At 44.2% G+C, this 24,521-nt stretch overlaps 4 protein-coding genes and 7 non-coding genes across 23 annotated transcripts; 6 read left to right on the top strand and 5 right to left on the bottom strand.

The window, feature by feature from the left end:
- Nucleotides 1-2: 2 nt before the first annotated feature.
- Nucleotides 3-24,480, bottom strand: LOC108094859 (phospholipid-transporting ATPase IA). 13 transcript variants are annotated; one of them, XM_017195677.2, is made up of 11 exons: nucleotides 23,960-24,479; nucleotides 7,867-7,990; nucleotides 7,586-7,769; nucleotides 7,359-7,519; nucleotides 7,098-7,295; nucleotides 5,349-6,720; nucleotides 4,460-5,266; nucleotides 4,137-4,390; nucleotides 3,980-4,078; nucleotides 877-959; nucleotides 3-661 (listed from the first exon to the last, which is right to left on the bottom strand). In XM_017195677.2, the coding sequence occupies exons 1-11, from the start codon at nucleotides 24,030-24,032 to the stop codon at nucleotides 564-566; spliced, it is 3,453 nt and encodes a 1,150-aa protein (XP_017051166.1). In that variant the 5' UTR covers nucleotides 24,033-24,479; the 3' UTR covers nucleotides 3-563. The 13 variants fall into 13 exon arrangements, with proteins under 13 accessions (XP_017051166.1, XP_017051158.1, XP_017051157.1 ...); XM_017195669.2 differs by lacking the exons at nucleotides 877-959; nucleotides 23,960-24,479 and adding exons at nucleotides 1,495-1,526; nucleotides 21,674-22,602; XM_017195668.2 differs by lacking the exon at nucleotides 23,960-24,479 and adding an exon at nucleotides 21,674-22,600.
- Nucleotides 8,652-9,335, bottom strand: LOC108094861 (protein D2). Its single transcript, XM_017195681.2, has one exon. It carries the CDS (start codon nucleotides 9,246-9,248, stop codon nucleotides 8,673-8,675), a length of 576 nt encoding a protein of 191 aa, XP_017051170.1. The 5' UTR covers nucleotides 9,249-9,335; the 3' UTR covers nucleotides 8,652-8,672.
- Nucleotides 16,064-16,137, bottom strand: Trnai-aau. The gene has a single exon. It is a non-coding gene; the product is annotated as a tRNA-Ile (tRNA).
- Nucleotides 16,447-16,567, bottom strand: Trnal-caa. Its single transcript has 2 exons — nucleotides 16,530-16,567; nucleotides 16,447-16,491 (listed from the first exon to the last, which is right to left on the bottom strand). It is a non-coding gene; the product is annotated as a tRNA-Leu (tRNA).
- On the bottom strand, nucleotides 16,799-16,919 carry Trnal-caa. Its single transcript has 2 exons — nucleotides 16,882-16,919; nucleotides 16,799-16,843 (listed from the first exon to the last, which is right to left on the bottom strand). It is a non-coding gene; the product is annotated as a tRNA-Leu (tRNA).
- Nucleotides 17,120-17,193, top strand: Trnai-aau. Its single transcript has one exon. It is a non-coding gene; the product is annotated as a tRNA-Ile (tRNA).
- Trnal-caa lies at nucleotides 17,680-17,800 on the top strand. The gene is made up of 2 exons: nucleotides 17,680-17,717; nucleotides 17,756-17,800. It is a non-coding gene; the product is annotated as a tRNA-Leu (tRNA).
- Nucleotides 18,087-18,207, top strand: Trnal-caa. Its single transcript has 2 exons — nucleotides 18,087-18,124; nucleotides 18,163-18,207. It is a non-coding gene; the product is annotated as a tRNA-Leu (tRNA).
- Nucleotides 18,306-19,010, top strand: LOC108094862. The gene is made up of 2 exons (XM_017195682.2): nucleotides 18,306-18,593; nucleotides 18,654-19,010. The coding sequence occupies exons 1-2, from the start codon at nucleotides 18,402-18,404 to the stop codon at nucleotides 18,699-18,701; spliced, it is 240 nt and encodes a 79-aa protein (XP_017051171.1). The 5' UTR covers nucleotides 18,306-18,401; the 3' UTR covers nucleotides 18,702-19,010.
- Nucleotides 19,486-20,331, top strand: LOC108094860 (trypsin alpha-3). Its single transcript, XM_017195680.1, has one exon. It carries the CDS (start codon nucleotides 19,503-19,505, stop codon nucleotides 20,280-20,282), a length of 780 nt encoding a protein of 259 aa, XP_017051169.1. The 5' UTR covers nucleotides 19,486-19,502; the 3' UTR covers nucleotides 20,283-20,331.
- On the top strand, nucleotides 23,324-23,397 carry Trnai-aau. The gene has a single exon. It is a non-coding gene; the product is annotated as a tRNA-Ile (tRNA).
- Nucleotides 24,481-24,521: the final 41 nt, after the last annotated feature.

Genomic DNA, 24,521 nt, shown 5'->3' with positions numbered 1-24,521 from the left:
CGTACGAGAAATATGATTTATTCCTATGAATATCAGCGGTCCAGCGACCGCAAAAATACAGAATCTTTGCCGACATCAATATGTTTTTGAAAATTCACAATAATGTAATGCATATGTAGGTACAAATGTTTACAGTTTACTTAGAGATAGACTTTAAAAAAGAATGCAAGTCTGTATCCTTATCACAAAGCAGCGCCAAGGACAGGGGACAGATACGAAAGACCGAGCTCTAGCCTCTTAAATATGTTCTTTTCCATCGCGATCTTACAAAATAAATAACAGCAAAGATAGATAAACGTAGATATAGTAATATGTATGCGCAAATTCAATGTTCTGTGGCTTCTAAGAAAGATTTTCTGATTAACGCATTTTAGTGTAAGACACATAGAGAATAAATTTGATGTGTGTGCTTTTTCTTTGGCCTACCAGAAGAAGTGTGCTATGATCTGGTGAAGTCTAGATGCCGATTGAAATCTAAGTGTTGTAGCTGCTCCTTGCGATTGGTTTCCTATGTTTCCTATGTACATGTGCACCGTGAGATCCGTACTCGCAGCACTTCCGGTTTAGTTTCCCTCGGGCTTTGGTAGATTCGTATCATAGGCACGAATGATGATAGACTGCGGCACAGCTCCGCCCTCCTCCTGGGAAAATGCATAGCCATCTGGGGGGGAATACAATAGGTTTAGTTAATATCTATTGCATAAAATAGAAGGGAAGATGTCATGTGTGGAATCTGTAATGTGTGAGTGTTTCTTCCCACCCAGTAGTTGACCCACTAAAAGTTAGTTAAACCCGCCTCCCGGGGGATGCCGACCTACTGCTCGACGACGAGTCCTAGCTCTAGTTTTCTATGTCCTGGAACTGAGTGGTACTCACGCGATAGTTCTAGCTCCGTTTCGACCCTCGTGTTGGCACGACGTGTAAAGACATTACGTAGCAGCCGGGCCGTTTCCGATAATCTGTTGGGTTAATTTTTGAGCGGTTCGGATATGGTTTTAGTAAGGGGTTTCAATTTGATTTGGGAATGGGTTTCCAGTTTGAATTGTTAGCACGTTTTTTACACAGTTCTTGGCAGTTACAAAGGAGTTACAATCCCAGTTCAATATCTTTGGCTTGGGCAGAGGAGCATACGTACGATATAATCAAATCAGGATGAGCAACGAGGTGTGTACCAAATTGAAGGGGCATGCAGAATACGTAATAAATGGAGTAGAGCCTACATACTTTAAGGTTTAGGGTTTAAGGTTTGGCAAATAAAAGGAATACGATGCGGTCTGGAGATATAAAAAATTACAACGAATCTTTGACGCTACAAAGTAAATGATAATTTCCGTACAATAAAAGGTGTTATACAAGTTTTGGTCCTGACCTATCTACACATCTTCCTGCTGTTAATTGTAGTTTACCCTATGACTGGGCGATGTGACTGAGTGGGTGTATCGTGTCTTGGTGGGTGTGGATGTGGATTGTCATCTTGATCTACGATTTACTTACACCGAATGATCGATCCCAAGGCATACATGGTACTGCGCACACAGACATTTGCGCAGAGAACGTTCAGAGAAATTTCAAATAGACATTTTTCAGAATTTTGCTGTTGACTCTTTGACTTTTATTAAATTATATATTGGTTAGTTATTGTTTGTTGGGTGTGTTTGGGTTCTGCGTAGGTGTAGGTGTTGGTTGTGATTGGTTAAGTGTGTGTGTGTCGAGTAATACAAAATAAAACATAAGTACATAGAACATAAGTGCAGAGCGTATCGTTTCAGATCGGTTAAAATCAATCAGCAGCCATACAGTTAGTATATAGATTATAGTATCATTGGCCGAATCGAATTGCATGCGATCTGGGGTGGACGGTGCGGGATACATATATTCAAAACTGATACATACATATCATCTGGGTACCATCACATTCCAATAACGTTGGGATGAGTATGTATATCGGTTGGTGGTTGGTTGGTTGGTTGGTTAATCATAGATTGTTTTTAGTAGGATCGAACGGAACATTCGTGACTGGGGTTTCGTTTTCAACGTTTTTACAACCTGACAAGTCTCTTAAAAGTGTACTATAAGTTAAACATCCATTAAACACATAATAAGGTACGATTATAAATACACAAAGTAACTCCGCGGAAATGACGAATGATTCACAAAGGAACATTCCCTGATTATTGGCCTATCCTACGTGCCTAACCACCTGGCTACTCCTTAGACACTATCACAGTTGGCAAAATGTTTGGTTAGCACATACAGAATGCGATGTATATAGTAGACTACGCTCTCGAGTCCTGACATATATGTACACAAATGGGTATATGATATGATCCTTAGGAGGTACTCGATGCGGGAGTCGGGAAATAGTCCCGCTCGGAATGCATATTACAATACTATACAATTATGCACACACTTATCAGATACATGGGATTTAAATCTAAAAAAATAATTCGAATTGCCTCCGTCCGTTCACATGTGCAGCGTGGCCGTGGTGGGTGAGCTGGCGGTGGTTCTCCTCCTGCCGGGAGCCTCAAGCTGCTGCAGCTGACCACCGCGCCACTTCTGCCGCTGCCTGTTGCGCTGCTGCTGCTCCGTGTCCACCTCCAGCTCCAGGTTCTCCACCCGCAGATTGGACTCCACACTGGAGCCCGACTCCAGGTTGGGACGCAGGTCCTGCGAGATCAGGACGTGCCTGGACCGCACCAACTTGCCGAGGGCGTATCCGAAACCAGAGTCACTAGTGCGTGCAGGGATTTTGAATGGGGATTTATGGATGGATTGATTGCATGGTGATTGGGATTCAATGGGGATTCAATCATCGACGCCGACGGGGGATTGATGAAGGATAAAGGAAGACAGAGAGATTACATTTTAGGGATTTCAGTTCATTAGATACTTGCTCATGGTGATGCAGTCGAACACTGAGTAAATCTGATTCTGATTCTGATTCTGATTGATGCTGGCTGTTTTGTTTTTGTTGTCTTAACTCAATAAAATTGTGTTTGTCTCTTTAAATGCGCTGATTTTATTCAATGATTCACGATGGGCGAGATCACCTCTCAACACAGCCAATTGTATGTCCAAATAAAATTTTAATTGCATTCAAAATTGCTCAATAAGGTCTACAGAATGCGTATCAAACTAGGCTAAATACATAACATTTAGATCTAAGGTTCGGCTTCAAGTTGGATAGTTTACATAAGCTAGTTGTGATATATTATATTTATTAAAAGAGGGTATATATGATTTAACACCGTGAGGGAATAACAAATGACGAGAAGAAAAGGTGTTTAACAACTTGTCTTACTCTAGTCTCTAAAACTATTTACACATTTATCCGCTAATACTATGTCAGTTTTTTGTAGTTTTCCTTGTCTTTGTCTTTTTCACTGTGTGATCGGTTAATACGATTTCAGGTTTCTTATCCTGGGCTTACATTTCGTGTTCCATTTAGTTAAACTTTGTGTGTTCGTTTCTAGGTACTTTTGGAGCAATTTTCGGTGGCCAATATTCAAGAAGATACTTTGGTTTCACATAATAAGCACTAACATACATCGAAAGTTGAACAAACACAATTCGAGGAGGTGGCAGTGCGAAACGGAATGGATTGGATTAAGTTAATGCATATATGACCCAAACAAACGCTAAATAATAACTAAGATAGGTATCGATATTGGTGCAATAACTACAAGAAGCAGGATACTGAAGTGCAGGCACATATGTTCAATCAGCCTTAATTTTTTTGTTTTTGATTTCGGGTTTGATAGGATATTAGGGTTGTAGAAATATCAACGTCTTAGGGGTCTAGTTAATATTCAGCAAATGCGCAACAATTCAAATTGAAAGTATAGTTTGGTTTTGTTTTGTTGTTTTTGGACAAACAAAAACTAAATACATATGGAGGTATGTAGGGGGAACCTCCGGTCCGGAGGAAAAGCGTGACTACGGATTTTGTCTGGAAGGCGATTGCTTCGATACTTACGAAGATCGCGGTTCGTTCATCACTTCGGAGATGTCGCTGCGTCGAATTTCGGTTTCGCGAACGGCCTCCGTGAGAGTCTTGAACACCGTGTTGTGTACACTGCAATAAAAACCAGAGATAAACCTTGTATTTCAGGTATTTAATCCCATAAACTCACAGTTTGCAGATAACATCCACCAGCAGCGTGGTGATGGGCACCAACAGCAAACCAAAATAGAAAACTGGCGTGGAGAGCAGCTGGATATCCATGCCGCGAAAATTGCTGGCGAACTTGAACGTTGGCCAAACATGGCTGTAGATCAGCAGGAAGCCGAACCACAGGACTATGGAGCCCCAAATGGCCAGGTGCGTCAGCCAGGTCCACGAGTTCGTGATGAGTCCGGCCTTCAGGCAAACTGTTACAATCACATACTGAAAATAAACAAGCATTATACTTTATTAAATCAAAAAATCTAGATAAGGTATTCAAAGCTCCCTTACCGTATAGACTAGATTGCCCATCATCAGGTAATCACTGGTCTTGCCATCGCTCCAGATAACCTCCTTCGCATAAGCAGCCAATGGCAGCCAGAAGAGGAACACCGAGTGCAGCAGCGCATTGAATATCCAAATCCAGAACACCTTCACGTTGAAGAGCTTGGCATTCTGCGAGGTTTTGTAGAGCAGCGGATAGCGGATCATCGTCTCCGCCGTGCAGAACTTCTCGAAGAGTCCCATGGCGAACGGCGGCATGGCCGTGAAGAGCACATTATACAGACCAATGGTCCAGCGCTCGAAGAGGATCTGACCCGACCATCCGGAGTAGAGGGCGAACCACAGCTCGATCACGTACAGGCAGACGTTCTTGTAGAAGCTGTACAGGATCAGCTTGGAGATCCGCGCGTAGTTCCAAGCTCCATGGACGAGGAGCAACCTCTGCAGGTAGCGGAACTGGGCAATCGAGTAGTCCGAGGCACAGGCCGCCTGAAGACCTTCCACTCCAGAAATTCCAATGCCCACGTTCGCCTTCTGGATCATGGCCACATCGTTGGCCCCATCGCCAATGGCCAGGGTCACTGCGTTCGTGCTCTGGGTGACCATTTCGACCACTTCGGCCTTTTGCATCGGCGACACGCGACAGCAGATGACCACGCGGCACAGGAGGCAGAGCACTTGGAAATCATTCCGCAGATCACAGCTCAAGGCGTACTTCAGAGTGGTGCCATCGATGACCAAAGCCACATTTGCGTCCTTGGCCGAAGAGCTCTTGAACTCTCCATAGTGACGATGGATTACTTCGCGGGTGGCCTGGGAAATGAAATTAAAACATTAATATATTTTACTTAAGAATTAAAAGAAATCCCCTTTAATATATAAAACTTTTACTAACATCTAAGCTCTCCTCATTGAGGATGATAATATCCATTGAGTGACTGATTAGCCGGCAGGAGTAGCCAATGTTGATGGCCGTTTCCTGTTTATCGCCGGTTAGCACCCAGATGTAGATTCCAGCATCCAGCAGTGAGGCAATCGTCTCCGGCACACCATCCTGCAACCGATCCTCAATGGCCGTGGCTCCCAACAATCTCAGATTATTCTCAATCAGATTGGCGGCATCTTCCAGCTTGCTCTCCCGATTCTGCAGGGCCACCGATGCCTTGTCGAAGGTCTGTCGCCATTCCTGGTAGACATCCGGTCGGATATCGGCCACTGCCAGGCAGAGTGTCCTCAAACCATCCGAGGCGAACTCCTCCAAATGCCGCAGCGTCTGTTCCCGGAAAGCTTGTCCCTGCGGAGCCAACCGCTCGTAGATCACCGTATCCGCTCCCTTGCAGAACAACTTGATCTTGTTGTCCGGCGTGCGAACAATCAGCGACATCCTCTTTCGGGTCGAGGTGAATTCCAGGACGTTGAGCACCTCGTAACGCTTCCTCACTCCCAATGCATTGATCTCCACGTATTCCGGAGTGCGCGTGTCGAAGATGTAACCGAACCTATTGGCACCCTCCACCAAAGCTCGTTCGTCTGGACTGGCGGCGTGGTAGATGATGGTGCCATCCTCCTTCCTCTCGGGGATCACTGTATGGCACACGGATAGGAGGACCAGGAACTCCTCGATCACCGCAGCCGTCTGGTGGCGACTCAGGATGTTCTGCACCAATTGCGATTCCTCGGGCGTTCTCTCCGGTGTGTAAACATAACCAGCGATGGAGCACTTCTTGAACTCCATCACGTTCTGCGTGAGAGTGCCCGTCTTATCCGAGAAGATGTACTTCACCATGCCCAGTTCCTCGTTCAGATTCGAGGTACGCGCCATCGCAGGCGTGTTGGACTGCTCGTGGTACATCTCGATGTCGTAGTTGATGAAGATCGCCTGCAGGAAGCGGACTAACTCGAGGGTCACCTGCAGCGAGATGGGGATCAGGTTGTTGTACAGAATGAAGAAGGTCAGCAGGTTGTAGCCGAGGCTTTTGGTCCGGAAGTCGGTGAGCGCCAAGTACCAGTCCGTCTCCGAGTGCTCCCGCGTCCAGAAGAGATTGCACAGTCCGCTGGTGATGCACAGCGAGATGAGGATCATGAACAGCATGAGGATCTGGGTGTTGGTCAGCTTGTCCACGGTGGAGCGCTTCAGCGGCGCCGAGGTAGAGTTCTTCATCAGCTTCGTCTCCTGGCCGGAGTAGACCACGATGCCGAACACCCACGCCGTGTTCCTCAGAATGGCGCCGCGCTGCAGCACCTGGTCGTTGCCCAAAGCAGCTGGACTGCAAAAGAAGGGAGATAACCATGAGTAAATATAAAAGAATATATATGTTTGTTAAAATAAAATACGATTTATTTTAAATATTTTAAATTGAAGCTGAACAAATGTAAAAATCATTAAAGTTTTTAATCATTTCTTTAATTATAAATTCTTTAAGGAAACAAATATCAAACTTATTTTTGAACCTCACGGAAATATGTAGTATTTACATTTCCGCCTCTCTGTCATTAAAATCAAGATTAAATCTCGAACGTTTCAGCGTTCCTTAAATAAGTTTCACAACTGTGAAATGCATGTTTACATGTTCTAGAATTAGTTTGTTTGTTTTGCGTATGTCGAACTTTTTCATTACCCGCTATTTATACACTAGTTACTCACGGCTTTCCGGTTTCCCTGAGCACCCCGTTGAACTCGTACAAGTGCCTGTTGGGCATCTCGCACTCGATCCTGCCCTCCAGGCGCTGCAGGTCCTTCGTCTCCAGGAGACCGGCGGTGGCTGGCAGAGCCTGTCGGATCTTCAGGTTCGTCTCGCCATCCAGATTGGCTGTTTCTATGAAGCACATGGCCTGTGGTTCACTGAAATCGATTCGGAGGTCAGTGTCTATTGATCTGTTGATTGGGTTTAATTGGAAAAAATACCTGGACGACAGGAGAATCAGATCGGCGGGGAAGAAGGAGTTGATCCCCACTTTTATGATGTCACCAACCGTCAATTCCGACCAGCGGACTGTGTTCCAGGAGCCACTATCCAGGCGCTCAATCAATCTGTGATTGATCTCATTATCCGCACGATGTCGTTTCTAAAAGAAATTAAATGAATATTTATTTAGCTGGCAGAGGAATGCACTTTGTATCGAAGTACTTACAATATCCTCAATTATCTCCTTGATGGCGCTCACCGAGAGGATAAACATCAGCGGGACCAACGTGGTGTAACGACCCGTGGGCGATACTTCCGGGATTTGTTGCAGTATGGCAATTAGCAGGAAAAAGCAGTTGGAGTACCGCCTAAACTGCTCGAACAGAAACGCGGGCAAAAAGCTGATGAAACTGCAAGCCAACGAGACAAAATGTTAGTAATTCCGGTCACCAAATCCATTAATTTGGGTCACAATTGGTGATAAGTGTTAAATTGGGGGGCACTCACCTATATTTTGCCGTCGTTATGCGATTATTACAGTACTTAGTGGGCTGCGGCCCATTTAGGTTTATGACACGCCTCTCTCCATCATCTGCATCGTAGCCGGCGGACGAGGTGAAGTCCTCATCATCTGCAAGTATCCATTGAATGGGAGGTTAATAGGCGATATCAAAATGGGGCTACTAAAACCAACAATGTCTCTATTAACTGCATACTCTATTTATTGGCGCCAGTTATCGCTGATTGTTACCTGATATCTGTATGCTGAATGCTACTATTAATGATAACAATCGTTACACTTTTTAGCAGTAACTGATGCAGATAAAATATGAATATTGGGTTTAGGGTTTAAAATAATTACTATAATAAAGAATAAAAATATATTATTGATATCACATTCTAAATATAATTTGGTGAATGGGAATATCCACTCCCAACGATAAGTTATAATCATAAGAATATAATAAATATCACATTTTAAAAGACCTCAAAACCACTGATAATATACAAATTTTAGGTAGACATATTCTCGTATATTTGCAAACCACAAAAATGATAATGGGTTTAGGGAGAAATTAACTTTCCGGTTTAGAACAATAAAGAATAAAAATATATTATTGATATCACATTCTATATATAATTTGGTGAATGGGAATATCTACTCCCAACGATGAGTTATAATCATAAAAATTAAGAGACCTCAAAACCACTGATAATATAAAAATTTTAGATAGATATATTCTGGTATATTTGCAAACCACAAAAATGATAAAAAGTAAGACACAAATAAATAAGTTATTTTGAACCCCTTTTTATTCATTTTCGAATTGCAAAAACGTGGGGGTCCACCGCCAAACGTATTCCACCTGAAAGAAATTCGCGGCAATGGGATTTCCCAGGGCGTACTTCCTCGCGAAGCGATTGCAGTTAAATTGCTCACGACCCTTTTCCTCGCGCTGTGGAATGAGGACCTCGTCAAAGTCCAGCTCCAGATATTGCTGATAGGCCAGGAACACGATGCGATGGATGTTCACACCCACCATCCCTCGCTGGAGGTCGTAGGCGGCCAAAGTCTGGCCCAAGGCCAGGTCGCAGCCCGCTATGTTGCCCACCAGCCAGATGAGCCACTCGCCATCCGGCGGCACATCCAGGTCGACCATCATCAGGGTGTAGAACCGATCCGGGTCAGCCTTGAACCGGACGATCGGCTGCTTGAGCACCTCGTTGACCACTATTACCCGGCCCGGATGGACCATTATATCGCAGGGATATTGCACATCGATCACCGCCGTTGGCTTGCAGGCCAGCAACCGAGGGATCACATGGTGCTTCTTGAGCGCCTCGATCAGAATCTTCACTGGACAGACGATGGGACAGCTCACCAGCATCGTAAGCGAAGTTTTAATGAACAATTTTGGAAGGGAAGGGTCCAGAAAGAAGTTAGTGGCTAGGCCCGCTTGGCCTGCTACAAAGCTACAAAACTAAAACTAAACTTAAAAAAAACTATTTAAGAAAAGATTAACTAATGCTCCAGATCAATTAAAACACATCATGAAATACATCGGAATCATTTCAACTTCTGAGATTTGATTACATACTATAATTCTCAACTTATTTTTTTAAGAACCTTTTAATTTAAGTTTTGACTGTGGTCTATGTTCCTACAAATTCAGTATTGCCAATATCAATATCAGATTATTAACCTTATGGTAAACTTCTGATTTCAACCTGAGTAAACTATTTCTTGTTTTGAAACTGTTGAGATACTTTTACGGGTATTCTCTGAACTTACGACTCCAACGAATCCGCATCGCCTTGTAGACATTGCGAAAGTCCATGTTGGCGCGGCGAAAGAGGGCGGGACACCGGAAGGGTCCCGATCGATTCGCAGATGGCGCCGCTGGCACCGATGGCAGCGCCTCCTCCTCCTCCTCCTCCGCTTCCGCTTCCGCTTCCTCGGGACCGGGCAGCTCGTCGGATCCAGAGTCGCAATCGCCCACGGGCACGAAGGCAATGCTCTCGCCGGCGGTCTCCTCCTGATTGCGCTTGGGAAACCCCAGGATGGATGCTTGACCACGGATGCAAGGATAACGCGCCACAAGTGGGCGTGTCACTTGCGAGTCGTATAAGAGTTTGCTCCTTGGGGATGGCGCCTGCGCTCCCTTTTTTCAATCACTGCGTGCAAGGGAAAACATTTTCCATCCCGAATGGGGGATTCTTCGGCATGCACATTTGCATATACACACAGCCAGGAAGGGAATACCCTTGGACAAGCATTAGTTCAACTACTTCAATTGGATCCTTTGGTTTTCCTGCCCAACATCTTGGCCTTTTGGCATTTCCGCATCCATCACCTGGCAACGTGCCTGAACTTTATCTTCCGATTCCAGGTATCGATTTGTCGCAATTATTTTGATTGGCTCAAAAGCACGTGATTTACTGGTTAACTTGAGCCCGGGGATTCGATTTTAGGGAGTGAATATCCTGGATAATTGATGGAGGGACACTGATTGACAAACAATTGCTGAAAGTTCCTTCAAAGGTACATAATATTTTGCCAAGGGAAAGCACACTTTCACACCGAACTTTTCACTACGTGCGCTCTCCTGAGCTCCGATACTACGACTGAAATGAAATTTCAACGTGCTCGAAGGACCCAGAAAAGACAGAAAGGGGAGGGGAAGAGGGGAGGGGAGAGTGGCGGGGTAGGTAACCCGTTTTACGCTCAGGTTGGAAACCCCCTGGGTCCACCCCTCCAAACCCCCAAAGCTGCGTAGTGCATTCTAAAAAGGAGCTTATAAAGCTTACGAATTATCAGCAAACCCAAAACATTGCGTACCTCCCGCGGAAATGGGCGACTCGGGGGGAAAGGGGAGGGGGTGTTTTCAAAGTGCAGGAGCAAAAGCGAAAGCGAAAGGTGTTAGCAAAACAAAGAACGAGAAACAAGGGGAAGGGGAGCCAAAAGAGAGAACGGAAAGAGTACGCGCCTGCGCTTTGGATCAAAAGCTCAAAAATAACGGAGAACTTATGCAAAAGAATAAAAAACTCGACCTTATGCTTACCCTAAATTAATCTACAAGTACAATCTTCATAGGTTTTCGACCAGCAAGCTTCAGAAATTTTGTAAGAATATTATCAAGTGGTTTTATACCCTCAATTTATCTAGAAGTACGAAACCAAATGTGGTTTGCACAATCAAATAAACACTTTGAATTTTGCGTATTCTCAAGATTTATAAAAATATTGTTGTGACCCATATTCACAAATTCAGTCCCTTGGAACAACAAGTAGTCGTAGGGCTTATCGTTATATAGTTTTTATAGAACCTAGTATATCTCAAAAACTACACAAAAAAGTTAAAAAAGATAAAAATTACAATTGTACTTGAGTATAATGTTCTAGTTTGTATTCCCATAATAGAATGAAAGAAAAGTTGAAACGTTATTGTACATGCTGATGCTCAGTAAGCTGAGATGATAAAAAGATCTCAGGAATCAGGATCAATTTTTGTTTACACTACACAATAAAATATGAAAAAGCACCTTTTCTTTTTTTCTTTCCGATTCCGGCTTTTCTGAGTAAACTTTTCAGGGACTGCCGGCTGCCGCTCCCCGTCGATTCATTGAGCCTCCGATGGGGATTCCCGCCATCGGTTTCCGTGGCACCGGTTCCACTGTGGGAAACACCATCCCGATTGCTGGTGTCCTCCTGCCTGGGCAGTCTGTCCTCGCCGCCGGTCATCGTCCTCTCCGGTCCCGTGGTGGCTGTCCGCCGGAGGAGCTGGCTCCTCAGCCGCCGGACACCGCCGCCGATCCAGGAACGCAAACTGGGCCACAGGCTGCGGGCGTCGAAGGCGGCTTGGCCGGCGGTCGGATTTTCCAAGGACTCCGGCTGCCGGCGCCCCCGATTGTGTCCGCTGCGCCCGTTGCGCCCATTTTGGGACCCGTTGTGTGTGCCACTCTCGTTTTTGCCGGAGTCCGCCATTCTAACATGGCTCCGCGACTCACATGAATCGCACTGCAATTACTTCCGCACACTTTTCACTCACTTTTTTCCGGATCTTATCTGTTTCGTACGACACGAACACGGTTTAATTAGTGGGGGGGACTTTAGTCGAAGGACCGTGGAGACTTTTCGCAATCGCGAAATTGTATTGCACTTTGGATTTGGCGTTTAAGTGTCATTTTAATTCGAACTTGGCGATTTATTGCTTGATTTTCAAAAGCTTGCTGCGTTGATGCAACTAGTACTTAAAATTGTTTATAAAACCTCCAAATTGTTCATATTAAGTCATCCTCATTACACTTAACGAAGTTAAAGAGAATAAAATTGCTTGTGAAATCATTTCATCTTGTTATAAACGCAATCTTTTGTTTAAAAACAACTGCAGTTATAACCAACAAAAATGAATGAAAAACTTAACATGCGCTAATTACTGTGACTCAAAATTCTGGTTTAAACCCGTCCTATATATATTCTCATTGTAAACTTGAATTGAAAACAAGCGTAAAATTTCACAGAAAGTAAATAAGTTATAACTCGTTAAGCTAAAAAAAAAAAACGAGAGCTTCAATGAGAGTTTCACTAAAAATGCAATAATTTAATCACCTTGAAACTCATTTTTTTTGCAACCATTTTTTTTTATTGCCTTCTATTGATTTACTGCCCACTTGAAGGGGTAATTTAGTTGTCATTAAGTGAAGAAGGGCGCCATCGGACAAATCAAACCATCAAAGCACAGCTCAAAATGGCATTCACTGATCTGATGTCCTTTCAATCTGTTTGCACAGTCGCTTTGATTCAGTGCCTGTGCAATTTACTTTGCATTAATTAACCTGAACAACCGACCATTTCCCCGCGGGAACTCGACTCGTGCGGGAAAGTAAACACGACAGGTAGACACACACTCATCAAGAAATTAAAACATGATTAGGGGAGTGGGTGGTGGGTGGTAATAAAAAAAAAAGAGAGAAACCTGCGACCATCGACCTCGCAAACCAGGAAGCTAACGAAGCGTCTTTTTGGCTGTCTGCGCTGGCCAAAAGATAAACGAAGTATTCTATTTGCGTGCACTGTACGTACGTGTAGGCTACGTGTTTTCCGGCCATAACTATATGGTCACCCGGAGCAACAACAACAATAATGACAACAACAAGGCAAATTATGGCACCCGCAGAGTCATTAAAACGCCCATCAAGGATTCGATTGTCAAAGGATTTCCCGGTGGCGGAGCACGAGTGTGTGGGGATTCGGAAAATTGGATTTGGATTCCTGAATGGCAACTGCAGCCGTAAGGGTCGTCGGGGTTTATCGATTGCTCCAGTTTCTTGGGAAGTGCCTTGCATTCTGTGAGCTTATATGTACCCCTACCGGTAATCAACTCCCGATGGCCTTGGTACAAACAAACCAACGCAATTACACCTGGGCAGGAAAATCGACTAAATTATATACTCAATCGGACTTAGAGGAAATTAGCCTTTAATATTTATGGCCAGCGGTTTATTCCACACGTGCAGCTGCATCTAACTACTTTAAGGGAAAACTGCTTGTATTTTTATTGTTTATATTTATTGTTTCTTTCGCTTATGGAGTCTGACGTAAGTCGGTTCAAGTAGATGTATCTCGTAAACATATGTGGCAAGAAAAATGTATTCGCGACGCTATTAAAATTTATTCTGCCAGCCGCGACGGCGGCTAAAAATACCACCATAGACATAGAAATAAGTAGGTATTTTGGATGAATTCCAAGCGAATTTACTTGTTTGTGGATTTCATATAAATCCACCGACCGCAGGAATGCCAAAGTGGAGTGCATACTGTAAGGGAAAAACAATCTTTACTGTATCCAAACAGAACTAATTATATGCCTGTCGTAATCCCGCAGGCCTGGGATCTTAAATTAAACATTTTGGCCGCACTTGTACTTGTACAAAGCGGTTTAACACTCGACTGGCAATGAGTTTGGGGAATGTTTTTCCCCCGACAAGAGACGTGATAATTATGACCCGGCAGTAATGAGTTTCCGACACAATTTCTGTACTTGTACTGCTTATCTGTGAAAAGTAAACAGATACAAAATACACGGAGAACGACCGACAGTGTCATCGCCTTTGGGGGAGAGTGCGAAGTGGGATCCTCAAGACGACAAAGGCGTCCACTCACAATCGATACGAAATTATTGGCAATCGACCAACATTACTTAGCTGTGTCATCGTTTGTTTAGTTGGCCCCCTGCGAAAAAGCAAACCGCATTCCATGGAACACCCCCTCACTAAACTTCAGTTCGGCTAATGCTAATGCCAGGCTAGATTACTAGCCGAGTGTTCTTATATAAGAGCAGGGTGAGTCGAATTGGGGGTGGGGACCCCTTTAATTTCCCACCTGCATGGAAAGTGCAGGGCAGCGTGACGAAGTCGCCAAGTCACTTATTTTAATTTTCCCGTATTTTTAGCACACAACTTTTTTGTTTTCCCTTCTTACCTTTAAATTAATTAATTTGAGTTTGGCAAATGAAAACAAAAGTGACGAAAATTATAAAAGAAAAACTTTCTACACAGCAACGCATTTGGCAGCCGACGGCCGTTGATCAGCTGGGGATTAACTATACTATATGGCACTTAATTTGTATGAAAGGTATGTGTCACAACGATGACGAACTGACTCACTGGCGTTTACCTTCGAGTCTGTGGAACTGTTGGCTTTCAGCTCGCTGATTTAGTAATGACATACTATCTCGTTTAGTACTAAACGGATGCCACTAACCGATCCGATCTGCAAGCCCCTCGATTTCAGTGGGTCGAATGCAATTTACCAGTAAATCGGTTCGCACATGCAACTAAAAGTGCGGCTAATGCCCGATAAAAGGGAAAAGAGCGTACAGCCGATGACGCCGACGAATGGCAAAGAAAACTGGTCTGAACAGCATTTGCAATTAACAACAATTGCAGTTGCAAAACAAAAGAAAGAGCGGTACTTAACAGAGAGAGAGAGAGGATCGGGAGATGGTAAGAGAGTAGGAGAGAGCACCGGAGAATAGCGGTACGAAAGCGAATCGACTTTCTATGCCGTAGCCAATGAATGGATGACAATAAAGCGCGTCTCCAATTTGCCTTTCCACGCTGTATTTGTTTTTACATGGAGAAAAAGTACCGCCCACTATGGGTAGAAATTCTGTGCTTTAAGATAGAAATATTTTACATTTTAATAAAGTTTTTTTTTGTAATCCCCACTTGAAAACTATTTGATCGTAGCATGCTTTCTTGTATTTCCTACGCTGTTCCACCATTTTTTTGATTAAGTGTTTGCAATCCACAAATAAGAAACCCTTATTGCCTTAAATTTTTTTTCACTGTGCCCGAACATTTGATTATACAGCTGCTACTCTTCATTGGTCGTAGCACAGCATAGCTTATGAAAATCAAACGATAAATTGACGCGGCAACATTTATTTTCGTGCATACGAAACACGCTGTACGGTGGTTGTCCATGCACCAAATGTGCCACCAAGTGTACGGATAATTACATTTGACCTTTCGCGGCACGGGTTTTTGAGTGTTTAGTGAAACGAAAACAAATAAAAACCGTCACTAATATCCGAAAGCTATTTGTGTTTCGGATGACTGTGCATCACTGAGATCACCGAAAGTCAGTCGAACACTTTGACTTAGTTATCGGATATCCAGTATTTACATTCGCCAGTAACAATTCGCGTTGGCTCAACACGTCGACCTCGTTAACCGGTCCAAAAGGCGTCCGTGCGCTGGCACGACTTTTTGCTTGGCGGTTCGAAAAGCGACTGAAACACCAAAACGCTAAATAACTAAACCAAACAACTGAGCAGCAGAGAGCGCCGAGTGGCGAAGCAACAGAGCAACCAGGCATCAAGTGTTTGCCTCTGTGGGGTGAGGCGGATTTTGGATTTCGTATTAGCGGGCGGCGGGCGAAGGTGGGTTGCCATGCCGCGGTTACTCCCGCTCAAGAAATCAATTTCGGCCAGCGTTGGCCCTTTTTTACCTCCCCTAATGGTTTATCAAGATTTACATACACGCAACACGCGCGGTAATTAGTTATCACACATCGGGATGCCGGATCTGGAAGGACAAGTGTCAGGCTGACAAATGATTTGAGAGACCCAAGGACCAACCCAAAAGATAATCATCCTTTAATTTAAGTAGGCGCTAATAAATTTAAAAAAAAATCACAATGGCCCATGAGGGGATCGAACCCGCGACCTTCGCGTTATTAGCACGACGCTCTAACCAGCTGAGCTAATGGGCCATGCATGTTTGCTTGCCAAAATACGATTAAGTGGCGAAAGCTGCGTTAACTAGCCTATAAAAGTCAAAAATCAAAGTATAGTCTCAACAGGAAAAGCTTTTAATATTTTTAATACAAATGATATTGCAGCATTTTTATAAATACAGAATGTAATTCAATATATATATAACCAAGACAAACAGACAAAATATATCTGCAGAAGTATACATAGGAACATAGTTCAATTAAAATTTAAATAAACACATATACCAAAAAAGTTTTATTTATTGTCGGTATGCTTATTTAATTTAGCAAATGCAAAAAAAATTTTGTCAGAAGTGGGATTCGAACCCACGCCCTCAGAGAGGACCAGAACGCTCATACACTTTCTTTCAGAAAGCAAGATTTCATATCTTGAGTCTGGCGCCTTAGACCGCTCGGCCATCCTGACACTTGATTTCGCGTTAGCCAATACGCTAGCGATGTTAAATAATCCCACACGACTTAGAGTTGGTCAGTTAAAATACGGGTAGTGAAACTTAATGAGTTTTTATTAACAAAATGTTTTTATTAAAACAAATTTAACATTACGTAACATAAATACAAAACAAATATTGACTAAACATAGTATTCAAAATGTTTTAAAAGCCTTTACTAAAAAAAAAAAGAAAAAAAAAATATTTGTCAGAAGTGGGATTCGAACCCACGCCCTCAGAGAGGACCAGAACGCTCATACACTTTCGTTAGGAAAGCAAGATTTCAGATCTTGAGTCTGGCGCCTTAGACCGCTCGGCCATCCTGACACTTGCCACACTCGTGTCCGAATCGCTAATTGTGTGCGCGTGCACATAGTGTATAACAGTATAAGAACTGTTCTGCTTTTTGGTATAACATCTGCACCTAACATAACCCAACTCTGTTAAAAGAATGTTTTACAAAATGCCTAACAGGCTGTAACGTCATCTATACAAACAAGTAAGACTTTTGACAAACAAACACACATGGCCCATTAGCTCAGCTGGTTAGAGCGTCGTGCTAATAACGCGAAGGTCGCGGGTTCGATCCCCTCATGGGCCAGCGTTCAATTTTTTTTCATTCTTCTTGTCTTTTTTTAATGCACTTTGGAAATTAAAAAGTTGCCATAGGTTTGATGAGAACGTTTCAGATAAGCAAAGCCCAATTATGGAAGGCTGCTAATGTTATCTCATGCCGTGCACGTTGGGACACCAAGTATCCTGCGATGATGTCACATAAAGCAGACAAGGATGATCTAACGTGGTCTATTTCTTGCGGGCGGCCAAGTGAAATGTCAATTCAATTTGCCATCAAGGATGATTGAATTACCCGTCCCTTTAGCTGCTCAACTTTAGCGCGTGTGGGGTATCTTAATTTGCTTTGGCAATCAAGCTAAACGGTTTATTGAGCGATCTTATCTGCGCAACGAGTTGAAAATGCTTTTAGACAATAGAATGGCAAACCGGGAAAAGCCAAATTTATGGTCTGCTTTCCCCATTTTCCTGTGCATTACTTAGGTTTAGAATTGAGGTGCCCGCAAAAATAACTGTCAGGATGGCCGAGCGGTCTAAGGCGCCAGACTCAAGATCTGAAATCTTGCTTTCCGAAGGAAAGTGTATGAGCGTTCTGGTCCTCTCTGAGGGCGTGGGTTCGAATCCCACTTCTGACAAGAACTTTTTGATCAAAAATATAAATTGAATAATTTAATATTGTTTTGTTAGAAAATAGACAATTTAAGAAATTTTTTTTTAAAATATGGAACGCCTTTCTTTAATTTTATAATTACTAAGCAAATGTAAAATCATTAACCAGCGAGCTATCTTATCTCTGCAACACATTAAAATGCATTTTTACAGTTCGACAAAAAAAATTGTAAAATCCCTAATATTAAGGCTTTTTTAAAATTTTCCTTTGCCATATTTACCGTTAAATCTTGGTTGTCCGCGGAAACATGTGTCAGGATGGCCGAGCGGTCTAAGGCGCCAGACTCAAGATATAAAATCTTGCTTTCCGAACGAAAGTGTATGAGCGTTCTGGTCCTCTCTGAGGGCGTGGGTTCGAATCCCACTTCTGACAAAATTTTTTACAAAGTATTCCTTTTCCCATTTGTTTGATCAAAAATTCGACCAACTAAATTGTGTTTTATTTTTTACCAATCAGTTTCAAATCATCAAAACAACCTGTGGTAACCCTGACATAGCACTCAAACCCTGATATTATAACGAGGCAGTTCTAAAACTAACATTTTATATTTTGCTATTATTGAAATCATGTCTGAAGAGCAGTGTAAACCAAATCTGATCTTGGGGGAGGAGAAAGCACTGGAACGAGGAGGGGACGGCGACGGAGATGAGTCCTTGAAAAACAAGAAACGCGTTACTTTTAACAGGGTGGTGGAGTACTTCTCCTACTCGGATAACTTCACCAACTGGAAAAGACACTTGATGCCGGACAACGACTTGGTGAGTATGGAAACCCCAAGCTCATGCAATTCATTTTGATTTGTGTATGGTTTTTTCCAGCGCAAGAGCATGCCGCCAGAGTCGAAGACTTACTACACGAAGAACTAAGCCCAATTTATGACTCCGGCCCACCATGACGACCATATTGCAAAAGCCAAACACACTGTACAAACAAACACAAAACCCCCAGCGGAAGTTGTTAAATGAACGTGACACTTTTAACCTAATTGGAGGGTAAACGGCTGTCCTTTTCCCGTCGGGGGAAAAGGATTGTGGACCTGTCATAGTGGTTTTTAATGCATTTCCCATGTCCGACGGTTCGCAAAGAACCTGAGTAAATGGCCTTTCACTTATTCATGATTTGTACTTATTTATATTTTTTTGTTTGTTCGTATTAAAAGCATCAGACACTCTCCATTGATTACGACTATTTTGGCCTTCGATTCCATTCGAAGCACGTAAGTGAACATGCAATTTACAACGTATTCTGTGTGCGCCGGGCGGAAAGAGTGTAATCTGCATTTGAAATATTTACAATTGGTAAGGCCCAGTCGTTTGAAGGAGAGAGCAGGGAATGGATTATGGCCCACTGGAGACGTCAAAACAGGCATTCGGACGATAAGGCTAAGCTCTGCCACTGACCTATCTCACCGAGTTGGTTAACAACAAATCGATAACCAGACAGAGGCAATTGAAACCAGCAAATCAGCAAATCAGCAAATCGGCAAATAATCCTGCCAGCACCTGAACAAAATGGCCGGATGGTGGGGCTACTGATACGGATAATATATGGCCAAGTCATTTGACTCCCTTATCCGCACAACCAGTGGCAATCGCAGTTCCCTGCCTATAAAAGGCCCTCGGGTGCAGTTAGTTGGCCATCCAGGTTTGAGGCACTCCACCATCAACATGTTCCTCCAGATTGCGACTTTGTTGGCCCTGCTGGCCATCGCTAATGGCGCTGTGGTTCCCTTGGGTCTGGAGCCCCAATCTCGACAGGTTGGCCGCATTGTGGGCGGCACGGCCACGTCCATTGAGGATCGCCCCTGGCAGGTTTCCGTCCAGCGTTCCGGCGCCCATTTCTGCGGTGGATCCATAATCAGCAACAACATCATTGTGACCGCTGCCCACTGCCTGGTTTCCCCCTCCACCGCCTCCAACCTCAGGATTAGAGCTGGCTCCAATAAGAGAACCTACGGAGGAGTTCTCATCCAAGTGGCTGCCATACAAATTCACGAGGGCTACAACTCGGCGACCAAGGTGAACGATATCGGAGTGATGCGTCTGCAGTCGAAGCTGACTTTTGGCTCCACCATCAAGGCCATTACGATGGCTAGTGTGACACCATCCCATGGAGCCTCGGCCAGCATCTCAGGTTGGGGCAAGACGTCCTACGGCGGATCCTCCTCCGCCACGCTGCTCTATGTGGACACCAAGATTGTGGGACGCACACAGTGCGGGAGTTCCACCTATGGATATGGTTCCTGGATTCTGCCCACCATGATTTGTGCCGCGTCGGCGAACAAGGATGCCTGCCAAGGTGATTCGGGTGGTCCTCTGGTATCCGGAGGACAACTGGTGGGCGTCGTCTCCTGGGGAAACGAGTGCGCCCTGGCCAACTATCCCGGCGTCTACGCCAATGTGGCCGAACTGAGGAGTTGGGTCCTGGCGGCTCAAAACACTGTCTAGCTTATGTTAAGCGCAATAAAATAAAACCTAAGTTTTAGTCGTAAATGCAGCTGGCAAGGCCTTCTACTTTCTACTGCTGCTTCCGCTCATTTGACTGCTCAACAGCAGTGACTTGTGAATCCAGTCCCCGAATGGCGTACATGCGGCAGCAGGACGTGCCCTTCCTGTGGGCCACGCCGCTCGAACATGCAATCTGGGTCAGTCCACGGGGGCTTTCAGCCATCTGGGTGGGGCCTCGCCTTTCGGGAGGAAGAGGAGGGGAAGGGAAGGGGAGGGGGAAATCGGGGCAGGACAATCGTAAGCCTGTTACAGCGTTTGCATACTCAACGCCCCGTCGTACAGTCGAGTGACATATCTCTGACATGGCTGCGAATGACATGCAAAATCTCTTTCTATTCCATTGCACATTTCAGAATTACTCTTTTCAATTTCAGTTTTATAATACCAAGGAACTTCGGAAGGTTGTGCACTTGAAGTTAGCATTACTACTTCAGGGCACAACAAAGAGATTTGTAAACTGGAGTTTAGTTCCAGCTAACTTTTAATTTGTAAACATTATATTACCAACTTTTATAACCAATCTTAAACATTTATTTAAGAATGACATATAATATCTTTGTATTCAGCTAACCTTGTCCTGTAATTCCACTTGCAAATTTAAAAACTTTATTCCTATTTTAAGAATATTCTAGACAAAGTAGTCTAACAAACTACTTTGACAAGAATACTCTTAATAATTTATATGCACATTTAAAGGTTGTTGCTATAAGGTTAGTGCACTCTTACATATTAAAGTTTTCTTTGCTTATCACTCCTGTTGTAAATTATTAAGAAATTTTTACTATTTGATAATAAAGAAAAATTTCATAATAATATGAAAGCAAACATTTTTAGTAAGTTTGACTAACGAAACCACACTAATTAAAACACCATTAAAAAAATGAGAATCATGTTAAGCTTAACCGCATAGATAGTAAAATACGTTTTCCAACAACCAATTTAAATCCGCCAAAAATAAATTTATATTGCGCACAAAAGGCCATAAACTTTTTATCTGGTCGAAAGCCGCAAACAGTTAAAACCGCTAGAGCAAACGTTTGTTTATGTCGAACAGGCCAATCGAAAATGTAGTCTTTAGGCGAACGAAGTATGGTAGTTGGCAAACAAATCTCCGGGAGGCAATGGCAGTGAAAAACCGAGCACTCACTCCAGCGAGCCCCCGACTACGAGGCGCCAACGGTATTGATCCAAGACGACAAAATGAGGGACGACACTGCCCATTTCCCGACTCACTAGCAGCATCTACAGCAGCCTACAGATGGTGACTAGCCTACGGAATGCCAGGAATACTTGGGAGTCCATCAAACTACCCCTCAACCACTCGCACTCACCTTCGTACTCGGTTCGCTTCCTTCGCAGAAAGGAGGCGGTCATTCGAAGGCCTCTCTGTGCCAAAACGGAAACACGACTCCGGCCGCTCTGCCGCGATAAAATGGAGCCCTTGGAGTCCTTGCGGTGGGACGACCGTCGACGGGAGGAGATGGTCCCGGCCACCGAGGTGGTCACCGATGCCTGCGGCTGCAGTCCAGATATCGGGGTCACCGGCGTGTTGGGCGTGTCCGAGTCGATGAAGCCCAGGTTGCTGTTGGCACTGTTCAGGTGGATGCTGGAGTGATCCGTGGGTCCGCAGAGCGTTACGCTGCCACCGCTGTGGACACTGTGCGACACGGAGGCGGCCAGCTGCTCGTCCAGGCCGTCCGAAGCCCGGGGAGTCAGGTGCTCCAGGGATTCGAAGTCCCGATTGATGGCCGGCGGCATGGAGTGCCGGAACCAGGAATCCTGGCGCTGCTGGGCCACCCGCTGCTGCCGCCTCCTTTGGCTGGCCGACGAACCCGAGAGATTCCTCAAGCGACCATCATCGGGATCGTCCACGGATCCATGGTCCGGACTCCGGAGCTCCAGGCTCTGGCGCTGATAGTTTTTGCCCGACATTTTGGTTTGTTTGTTTGGTTCTCTAATCGAAGGCACTACTTGGTCGGGGTTGAAAAGTCTGCAGGCACTCTCAAGGCACTTGTGGCTAATACTAATTCGTTCTCCAATCTCCCGGTTATGTAAGAAGTTCAACCGCTGACTTGGTGGGTGGTTCCATGGCAATGGCCGCTTCCAAGCCAACTTCCTTTACCCAATTCCCATCCCCGATTCGGGGGCCTTGACTCTGACAGGTGTTGAGAACCGGAACAACTGGCGGGCCACCAGACGCTGCCATTAGTCGAGCGACTTTAAAGGACTCGATTCGGGTCTAATACATCAAAAATTCATTGCAGTTCTGACATTTAGGGGTAATGGTGTTTACTTGTCACGCATATCAACTCGGGGCACGCTTTCGCTGGCGGAGATACGAACATCTATATACTTTTGAGTGCCTTCATGGCTCGGAAATCAATCTTTCGGAGCATAAATCTGTGACAGCCTAAATAATTCAAGCGTCGCTCACGGCGGAAACCTTCAGATTATCGAACTGCACTTGCAACTTTAACAGTGGCGCCCCGCACTGCAGTGCTAAATTGAGTATTTACACCTATCCAATTACGCTACGCCGTAATTGCAAAAAAGTACGAAAAGGAGCGGGATTGCGGGGCCGCTTTCAACGATTTCCCACGGCAATGGCAAAGCGATTGCCGCAGCCGAAAAATAAAACACGTCCAAACCGAACCGAAGTCAAAAGCCAACTGCGGATCCTCCACGGGGCAAAAAGGAAAAGGGACAACAAGCCCACAGCTGCCTTCGGTCCACGAATACCCGAGCCCTTCTTAGCCGAAGCCGATTGTGTGGACTATGAAAAGTTTTAAAAACGAAAATATATGTGTCGCTCAGGAGTACCCGCCCGTATGTGGGCCAGGCACTAAATAAACTACGAGATAAATTGGGCAACTACGAAAATGCGACTGTTTATATTTTACATTTTCCAGGCCAAAGTATGCAACAACCCGTGGGTTTTCTTTTTGCAGGCTATGTTTCCCTTGGTCGCATCGAAACATCGCGGCCCATTAGCTCAGCTGGTTAGAGCGTCGTGCTAATAACGCGAAGGTCGCGGGTTCGATCCCCTCATGGGCCAAGAGAATTTTTTTTATTTTTTTATTTTTAGTAATATACTAAAGTAGACATAGTACCTAGGTGTAGTAAAAGTTATCTTATCGTTTTATTGTGAGTTGCCGAGATTCACCTATTCTTCGTTAATATTTGCTGTTAAATTCTATTTCTAGGGGGCGTTTTGGCATTGTACAAACAAATTGAGATAGATTTATGATATATTTAGGAAATGCCATGCCTTTATCATTTAAAACCCAATTTTGCTCTAAACCGAATAGCATTACTATTTTTCTGCCAGTTTGCGTAACCTGTGAATCACATTACTCAGAAACCCTAATCTTAAATCGAAAACTATTATTAGTTTTAATGAATAATAAAAATAATGTGTGCCTCGTACACGCCTCCTTTTGATGCCTGATGCTTATCTCTTTTTAAAATGTTTTTATTTATTTTTAAGTATGTAGTTCAAGGTTAGAAATCTTAAATTTAGGCTGTACCAGATTAGGCCCTAACGGCCATAGATTCACCGGGCCGAACAGCTTAAAAACCACAAAGTTAGAACTTGCACGGCTTAAGGTATTACTTACAGGTGTTCAGGAGGCCGGGTTCGGGGAACTCGTTGCGGCGATAGAACTGGCGAAGACGTGAAATGGAGGGCATAGCTTCCTGATGAGCAACTGGTGACCCAACATAAACATCCGAGACAAACGTTGAGGGGGAAAAACAAAGAAAAGCGTCGGCCCTTGTTTGGCTTCTGGCTGTATTTCCACACAATCCGTTCGGTTCAGTTCCTCATAGAAGGAAAATTCATTTATGCCAGCTAAACATAAATGCCGCTTCTACACCCGCACTAATTTTATCGCACTGGTGGTTTTCTATTCAAGCACAAGTTAATAAAGCATATATATATTTATTGATAAGGGAGTAAACAAAGCCTCGACAAGACCGATAAGAAGTGCTTACACCGCTGCACTTGATTTTCACTATTTGGACTTGGAACTTTCTTCGTCCTAACGCTTTATGGATTTATAATTTATGTAAACACGAGTCGCGACGCTTGTTTTTGCTTTTTATTATTTTGCGCTTTTATACCTTAACCAGGTGACACGGTCGCATTCTGTTTCGCGCAAGTCTGGCAGCGCTATGGCA

This window comes from Drosophila ficusphila, unplaced genomic scaffold (genome assembly GCF_018152265.1).
Source record: "Drosophila ficusphila isolate 14025-0441.05 unplaced genomic scaffold, ASM1815226v1 contig_414, whole genome shotgun sequence".
Classification (NCBI taxonomy): domain Eukaryota; kingdom Metazoa; phylum Arthropoda; class Insecta; order Diptera; family Drosophilidae; genus Drosophila; species Drosophila ficusphila.
Note: the sequence above shows the minus strand (reverse complement) of the source record. Positions and strands in the feature narration are given on the sequence as shown.

Bases quoted from the DNA above. Each gene is read 5' to 3' on its own strand.
- LOC108094860 (XM_017195680.1), top strand. From the start codon at position 19,503: ATGTTCCTCCAGATTGCGACTTTGTTGGCCCTGCTGGCCATCGCTAAT.
- LOC108094859 (XM_017195667.2), bottom strand. From the start codon at position 22,274: ATGTCGGGCAAAAACTATCAGCGCCAGAGCCTGGAGCTCCGGAGTCCG. The intron at 7,296-7,358 runs GTATTTTTTCCA...AATCGATTTCAG, and splicing joins CTGATTCTCCTGTCGTCCAG to TGAACCACAGGCCATGTGCT. The intron at 4,391-4,459 runs GTAAGGGAGCTT...GTTTATTTTCAG, and splicing joins TGGGCAATCTAGTCTATACG to TATGTGATTGTAACAGTTTG.
- LOC108094861 (XM_017195681.2), bottom strand. From the start codon at position 9,248: ATGCTGGTGAGCTGTCCCATCGTCTGTCCAGTGAAGATTCTGATCGAG.
- LOC108094862 (XM_017195682.2), top strand. From the start codon at position 18,402: ATGTCTGAAGAGCAGTGTAAACCAAATCTGATCTTGGGGGAGGAGAAA. The intron at 18,594-18,653 runs GTGAGTATGGAA...GGTTTTTTCCAG, and splicing joins TGATGCCGGACAACGACTTG to CGCAAGAGCATGCCGCCAGA.